The 8,040-nt window shown below is 45.0% G+C and overlaps 1 protein-coding gene across 4 annotated transcripts; it reads right to left on the bottom strand.

Annotated features, from left to right (window-relative positions):
- Nucleotides 1–705: 705 nt before the first annotated feature.
- Nucleotides 706–7,703, bottom strand: TUBA8 (tubulin, alpha 8). Of its 4 annotated transcripts, none has more exons than XM_010158719.1 (5): nt 7,645–7,703; nt 3,883–4,105; nt 3,052–3,200; nt 1,825–2,505; nt 706–1,011 (listed from the first exon to the last, which is right to left on the bottom strand). In XM_010158719.1, the coding sequence occupies exons 1-5, from the start codon at nt 7,645–7,647 to the stop codon at nt 724–726; spliced, it is 1,344 nt and encodes a 447-aa protein (XP_010157021.1). In that variant the 5' UTR covers nt 7,648–7,703; the 3' UTR covers nt 706–723. The 4 variants fall into 4 exon arrangements, with proteins under 4 accessions (XP_010157021.1, XP_010157022.1, XP_010157024.1 ...); XM_010158720.1 differs by lacking the exon at nt 7,645–7,703 and adding an exon at nt 7,335–7,418; XM_010158722.1 differs by lacking the exon at nt 7,645–7,703 and adding an exon at nt 4,268–4,285 and having other exon boundaries at nt 3,883–4,099.
- Nucleotides 7,704–8,040: the final 337 nt, after the last annotated feature.

The raw sequence follows: 8,040 nt of genomic DNA on the forward strand, positions 1-8,040 counted from the left end.
GGGTTTTGTTTTTGTTTTGGGGTTTTTTTTAAGGAAGGAATTTTCTCATTTAAAGTGTTTCACAGGGACAGAAAAAAAAATTCTTCTGCCTGCTGCAGATACCTGCTGCAAATACTCTACCTACCTGCTGCAAATACCCTACCAAAAAGGGTATTTGTTTTCACAGCACCAATGTTTATCCCCTAAATGTGGAAAAATTGCACTGTTTTAACATCTCTGAGGGAAGTGTTTACTTTATCAGAAATGGTGTTTCAGAGAAGAGTGAGGTGTCCCTTTTAGGTCAGTCAGCTGGAGGGCAATGAGAAGATAATAAAATACAGAGCAGAAGACCCATTTTTCCACAGCCAATATTTTTTGACATGCCAACAGCAAAAGGTGAAGGTATGTCAAATTAGAGCTTTGATAGCTCTACTGATTCACTGTGCTCCATTATAAGGCTGCATATATTGAATTGTAGTGGTTTTAGCATGTGCACTAGAGCTTGAAGAGGCTTACATTAAATGTGCAAGGAAGAAGAGCAAGTCTTTTTGCATTGCTGTGAGCAGTGGGGCATTACTACAATTGATCCTGTCTTGCAGAACAATTTACCTGTGATTTATGGAGTAAAAGATGTCCCTATATGGCACCTCCCAAATTTCTGTATGTTACACACAAAAAAGGTGACCTAATGGTAGTGATACAGAGACAATTCTGTGCTCACTAGGAGCAAAGTGTATTTTACAATTACTCCTCATCATTTTCTTCTTCGAAAGAGTCAGTTCCTACTTCTTCATAGTCCTTCTCCAGGGCAGCCAGGTCCTCTCGGGCCTCTGAGAATTCTCCCTCCTCCATGCCTTCCCCCACGTACCAGTGCACAAAAGCTCTCTTGGCGTACATCAGGTCGAACTTGTGGTCGAGCCTTGCCCAAGCCTCTGCAATGGCTGTGGTGTTGCTCAGCATGCAGACTGCCCGCTGAACTTGGGCTAGGTCTCCACCAGGAACTACTGTAGGAGGCTGATAGTTGATCCCAACCTGGAAACAGGAATATGAGAGAAGATTGTAAAAAGGCAAGGGCAGAAAGCAGTCAAAGAGCTGAAAGAATGAAAGTACAGTTACAGATGCTGGGGTAGAGTGGTGCCACTATCAAAACTACCAGATGGCAAATGCCATAAAAAATAATGTCATAAACAGTATGATACATGGTCATTTTAATGGCTGTGTTATTTTTCAGTTTAATGTACACTGGCAACTTTGTAGCTTTCTTGACAGCTACTCACCATTGAACACAGAGTTTCTCCAAGACACTCTGTAGAAACTAACACAGAAAGTTGGTTCCCAGTTAAAAGTTTTCATTCTTAAATCAGCTATTTGTATGACAGATGTTTTTTCACTGCTAACGTCTATATTATTGTTGAAACTATGTTTCCCAACACTATTACGTAGCCAGTGGGGAGAGGCTGTATCATATTTCTGAGTTAGGACGTTAACTGACAGATTCCCTAGTACCAGCATTTCCTTTATTATTCGTTTTGGTATTTCCTTAGTTTCAGATGTTGCTTCAGAGGGAACACTCACCAGCTTTTTCAGAATTCAGATTTCAAGTGAATACTTCTTTCATTTTTAGCTGATGTACACTTCAGATTTCCACTTACATAAATATTGAGGAGTCTGTGTCAGTGGGTTCTCCAAAGGAGAAAAGGCCCCTTTATACAAACTCATGTTTCTTAAGTAGGCTCGTCTCCAAAGTGGGAAACATGCAAGGCCTAAAACTTTAATTACAAGCTTTCCGCAAGTCTGAACTTGCCCTTTAAGCATTAAAGAGAAGCTCATGGCAGCCCTACTCACCTTGAAGCCAGTTGGACACCAGTCGACAAACTGGATGGTTCTCTTAGTCTTGATGGCAGCAATTGCCACGTTGACGTCTTTGGGAACGACGTCACCGCGGTAGAGCATGCAGCAGGCCATGTACTTCCCGTGTCTTGGGTCGCACTTCACCATCTGGTTGTTGGGCTCAAAGCAGGAGCTGGTGATTTCAGCCACTGAGAGCTGCTCGTGATAGGCTCTGTCGGAGGAGATGATGGGGGCGTAGGTCACTAAGGGGAAGTGGATGCGCGGGTAGGGCACCAGGTTGGTCTGGAACTCCGTCAGATCCACATTGAGGGCACCGTCGAAGCGCAGTGAGGCGGTGATGGAGGAGACAATCTGGCTGATGAGGCGGTTGAGGTTAGTGTAAGTGGGGCGCTCGATGTCCAGGTTTCTGCGGCAGATGTCGTAGATGGCCTCATTATCCACCATGAAGGCGCAGTCTGAGTGCTCCAAGGTGGTGTGTGTGGTCAGGATGGAATTGTAGGGCTCCACCACAGCGGTGGAGACCTGAGGGGCTGGGTAGATGGCAAACTCCAGTTTGGACTTCTTTCCATAATCCATGGAGAGGCGTTCCATCAGTAAGGAGGTAAAGCCAGAGCCGGTACCCCCACCAAAGCTGTGGAAGATCAGGAATCCCTGCAGTCCGGAACAGGCATCAGTCTAGACAGCCAACAGGGAAAGTGAAAGAATAGGGGCTGAAGAAGAATGAAAAGACTTCAACTACCTCATGAGCTTATTCTGAGCTGAGGGAGGGAGCAGTTTTCAGCAATATACAGCATAGCTTTCATGTCAGTTTTCTTGAGAATTGGATGGTGATAATCCCTCACTGGATCAGCTTATGACATAAAATCAGACTCTTATATGTGGAGCTTCTCTCTCTGAATTTCACACTTCCTTTAGTTAGCCTGGCTGAGACCAGCAATGTAGAACTGCCCAATCCATCCTTCCATGTCAGTGTTGGTGCTCTAGGGCTCTGGTAATAATGAAGAATTACATATCCAGAACCGCTTTTTAAGAGTATCTGGAGGTGTACAGCTGGGAAGTGAACTACTGGGCTTCTCTCTCTTGAACTAGTAACAATGCCTTTGTATGTCTTGCAACCTCTTTTCTGAACCATTGCTATAATTTGTAGTTAACGAGCTGCCTGTTCTGCGCCTCTTTCTTCTGCAGAATCCAAACTGCTCTTCCAAAACCACGGGAACTTACCAGCTTACGGACACGATCCAGCACCATGTCAATGCTTTCTTTGCCGATGGTGTAGTGACCTCGAGCATAGTTGTTAGCTGCGTCTTCCTTTCCAGTGATCAGCTGTTCTGGATGAAAAAGTTCCCGGAAGGTGCCAGCTCTCACTTCATCTGAACAAGAAAGAGACATGGTGAGAAGCTGCATGGCTGTGGCTCCAGTGCCAACAGGTTCTGGCTGTTGGGGGTATTGATACAAACTTTGAGTCCCAGCAGGCCATAACCCCAAAAATTGAGGTGGATGGAGATGGGAACTGTCTCCTAAGCATTTTTTCATTGCTGCATTTGGTTGATTTATGTTGTGACTTGTATCCAGCAAGAGCAGTTGTTCCCTTCTCATGAACTTGCCAGTTGTACAGCCTGTACCCACGAGAGGACAGGTCATCAGGAAAAAAGCGTGAAGAAAATGGGGTTCCCCCACGTGCTCCAATTTTTAGAAATCCTTATATTCCTGGAAGGAAACTGTCAAGCTCCCAGTTTGAATCCAAATCCAAGAAAAAGAGAATTCAAATGGCAAAAAAATGTCACAACAACCAAACCAAAAGTTCACTGCTTGTGCAGAGAGAGGTCACACAAAGCACAAGCACTAGCTATTAACCTGCCAGGACCCTGCTGCTCCTGTAACACCTATGGCAGAACCCGGCATTCTGGGTCACAAGAATATTGATTTCATGCTATCTAGTGGTACACCGAGGTACAGAGGGCGTGCTGCTCTGTACCGGGGGGGCTGGTGGCACACCATGGGGATATTAGGAGTAAGTTCTTCTCCACTTCCCAGGTTTGTTTCTGTACTGACCTACCACAGTTGGCTCCAGGTCCACCATTACAGCCCGTGGCACATGCTTCCCCGTGGCCGTTTCATTAAAAAATGTGGTAAAGGAGTCATCGTAGTTGAGTTTATCGTGCAGTTCCTTGAAGGTGCCGTCGGGCTGAATGCCGTGCTCCAGGCAGAAAAGTTCCCAGCATGCATTTCCTATCTGAACTCCAGCCTGGCCAACATGAATAGAGATGCACTCACGCTAAGGGGAGAGAGCAGAGACAGGGTCAGAGAGAACAGTGCACACTAGTCCTCCTTATGCCGAGTGGTTACTTTTCCCCAGTGCATTGCTTTTCCAAAAAAATGGGTGTCCGTCACTGTCAGCATTTCATTTGGTGGTTCAACCCCATGACCGCAATGAGACTGTACGTAAACACGCCAGATACAGGGACAGCGCTGTAAAAATTTGAGATCTATGTGCTGTAAGATATGGGTACCTGAAAACAGGCAGGAAAGAAAATATTCAATTACAGAAACGCCAGCTCTCCTCCTGTGGATTGGCCCTACTGGGGAGCACATCCCAGTTTAGTTTATTTTTACTCCTGGCTGGAACCTGACACAGCCATGTGGTATCCTCCAACCTCACGTAACCCGAGACAGGTGATGTCTTTTGATCCTTTCACCCGCGGATAGCAGGCTGGAGTGGCAACTTGGAAGGACCGCTTTAAGCAATATTCGCCTCAGGAAATTATTTCAGATGCTCTTGGTTGAAACAAGTGTCGCTTCACGCTCCCGAGCAGCTATGAGTTTTACACTGCAGGGACTTTGCTTATTCAGTCAGTGTTGTTGCAATATAGCGCGTTTGTTTGCATGATTTTGAGCATAGTTTCTGTGGTAGCCAGGAACTTTAATAAAAAGAAGACAATGTATGTAACACCAGGCTAAAATAGGCAGGTGCCAATTGCTCCAAAATCCTTTACACTTAGGAGTACAGGGGTATGAAGGACCTGATGCTGGATTTTGTAAGTTCAGAAACAGAATTACAAAGTAGGTGCTTCTGAATTAGTCCAGGTGATTACGACAGCAGGTGTAGTGAAAGGCAGTTTTGAAGGGGAGAGTGCTGTTTCTGCTTTGGAGCAGTTGTAATTAAAGCCTTCTGAGCTCCATCTTTGTGATCTCAATGACCCGGTCTGTACTAGGGAGCAGGAAAGGGTCAGTCCATAGTAGTAAACACTGGCCTGTGATCACCTGCACTGACTGATAATTAGCACACTCTGGCGCAGTTTTGGCTCATGCCAGTTCATACTTTTCCAGACAATGCCTGAGGAACCATCCAGAATACGACTCATTTGCAAGAATGGTTTCCAGTGAGCAACTCACTGACCACTGCCTAGAGAGAATCCAGATGCCTAAATACAAAGCAGGCCATCCTACCTTGCTTCAAGGCCACAGAACGGTCCTCGCTCTTTTTTATTTTGTAATACTGCATTTAGAGATATCCAGTGACTTAATATTAGATTTGGCCAGTTTTGGGGCTTTTTTTTAAATTCTGTAACTGCTTACCCTGCAAAATATCTGTGACCTGAGAGTAAAATGCGTCTTCCCCAAAGCCTGCATCCTCAGGCAGAAGATGCGACCAGCAGCATCTCTGGGGCAGTGTCCTTCACAAATTGACATGTATTTATGATTTAGAAATATAACTAAAGATATGTGTTCAGAAGCAAGTGGAATTTCAGAAGTCCCCACTGCCCCACTTAGTCATCCTCAGAAGTTCAAATAAACATGGAAAATCAATTTAAATGTTTGATTCAATGAAATCTATTATTTCCATTCAGTACTCATTTGTAAGTTGCTGACTCTGCAAGAGCATGTGCAGCAGTGTGTGTAACATGCTCTCAGGTATACTTGCACAACTGTTTTTCTCATTTGAATTGTGCAAAAGTACCTGAGATGTTTGTGTGACTATGAGGCTTCATAGGTTGGTGTGTTGCAGGGGAGTTGCAATTGTGAGGATTAGTCAGGAGACACTGAAAGCATATTTGGGCGTAGAGAATTCAATTAATGCGGATTTTGCACAGGACAGGCTCCTGCTTGTCTTTTAAATCCCAGTGTGAATCTGTGAGGCTGGCAGCAAGCAAAAATAAATATTTCTTCTTCCTTTTAAACATGGAGGTGAGGCCAGTGACTTTTTTTAAAGGATGTATTTTAGAGCAAAACTACAATTATGAGTCAAACAATATTTGGAACCTACTTTACCATCATGAGTCAAACAATATTTGGAACCTAAAGAGCTACTTTGCTCCATTCCTCAGATCAGTATAGGAATGGGTCTATTTTTTCCCAGATGGAACAAGTGGACGTTGCTTTGGGAAGTTAATGCTGTAAAGCTCAGTACAGGACTAGGGCTGAAGACGGCAGAACCAGTTCCTTTCCTTTTCAACTGAGCCTTCAGCTCTGCTAGTTTGAGGCAGTATCTCAACCCTGTCTTTTAAGCCAGGCCTCTTGCCATGCTCCTGCCTTCGCCTCCCATCTTCTCCTGCCCCAGCAGTAATTTGGGAATATTCTGACAAGGAGAGAAGATAGTATCAAAGAGGTTTCTAATTTTGCATAGTAAACAGCTTTAAAATAGATATCAGACTTTTAGTAGGGAAAAGAGTTGGCCTTCTTTAGGGTCACAGGCAGAGTAAACTGATCTCTAGATGATATTTAAATTTGGAGCCTGCTCCAAACTCAGGTTTCACATCCCATCACTAATGTACCACAACCTGTCTTACAAGTTGGGGACCAGTCTGTCAACCAAGAGACAGCTAAAAAGGCCAGGTCCTTTGTGAAACTAAACCTGGGACCGCTTTGTCTCAAAAAACCCCAGACTACTACCTGGCTTAAGTACTTACTCTACAGAGGCAGACTTTAGTCTTCCAGCTATTCCCAAAACATACTCGCTACCCTAGGTCTGCTTTAAGGCACAGGGAACCTGTGGAAGTGTGTACCTTCCCTGCAAAGCCAGCGCTCTTGTTCTGGACCTGCAGCTGCACTGGCAGAAAATATCATCATTGCTGGCACTAAAATATGGCTCAGCATTAGCCAGAAATTGGAGTACAAGGTGAAATGGATTTTTCACATTCTAAGAGGTTTTGAGAGATTTCTACAAATTTATAATAACCCTCAAATCCTAAAAACAAAGGACCTTTTTTACTTATTTAAACGCATACACATATGGAAACATGCATGTGCTCCAGAAACACACACGTATATGCTGTCTGGCTACAAACAGTACAGACATTGGGGCTAAATTTGTTTTTGAGAAATTTCTACAAATTTATAATAAACCCTCAAATCCTAAAAACAAAGGGCCTTTTTTACTTATTTAAACACATACACATATGGAAACACGCACGTGCTCCAGAAACACACATGTATATGCTGTCTGGCTACGAACAGTACAGACATTGGGGCTAAATTAATTTAAGACAGACATAAAGGTAATTAACTTCCTTGGTTCATTTCTGAAAAAATTATCTTATATGAAAATGCACCTGTGGTGAGAAGACATAGTCACAAGAGAGGGTACTAAACAGCAGAGACTCCAGACCTAATTTACCTTATAATTCCACTAGTGAGGGAGATTTTGAAGAAAACCTTGGCTCACCACACCTCACAGCTCCAGTGAGATGTTCTGACACTCCTTTCCCATTCTCTTACGCAGCAATCGGCACGTGAGACCAGGGGTTTGTGGCACAAACCACTGCTAAGGGCAGATCCCCTCGCCCGCGGCCCTCCCAGTTCCCACATGCCCCTTACCATGGTGTCTCCAGTGGTGCTTCCTTCCCTGGCAGGTCAGCGGTGGCAGGTCTCTGCAGGAGCCCGGCCGTGGGCTGCGGGACGGGCAGCAGCCTGGGCCCAGCACCCAGCACCTGCTGCTGCGCTTCAGTGTCACAGGGCGGCGGGGAATAGGTCACAGGCTCCACGTTCTGCCGCTGTATCGCCGCCTCCTGCCCTCCCCACCACCCCACAAATGCCAGTTCATCCAGACAGGCATGGAAACGTATACCCCAGACTTCCACTTTAGTCCCGCCTGGTTTGGCGTGCTTATTAAACCTGAGCGTGGCCATGTAACATGCCGTACCCTGCACTGTCGAACACCTGAGTATTATATAGCACCTGCGAGACACATGCCATCCCAGTTCTCTGTTCTGC

The sequence above is a fragment of the Eurypyga helias genome, unplaced genomic scaffold (genome assembly GCF_000690775.1).
Source record: "Eurypyga helias isolate BGI_N326 unplaced genomic scaffold, ASM69077v1 scaffold4679, whole genome shotgun sequence".
NCBI classification, from domain to species: domain Eukaryota; kingdom Metazoa; phylum Chordata; class Aves; order Eurypygiformes; family Eurypygidae; genus Eurypyga; species Eurypyga helias.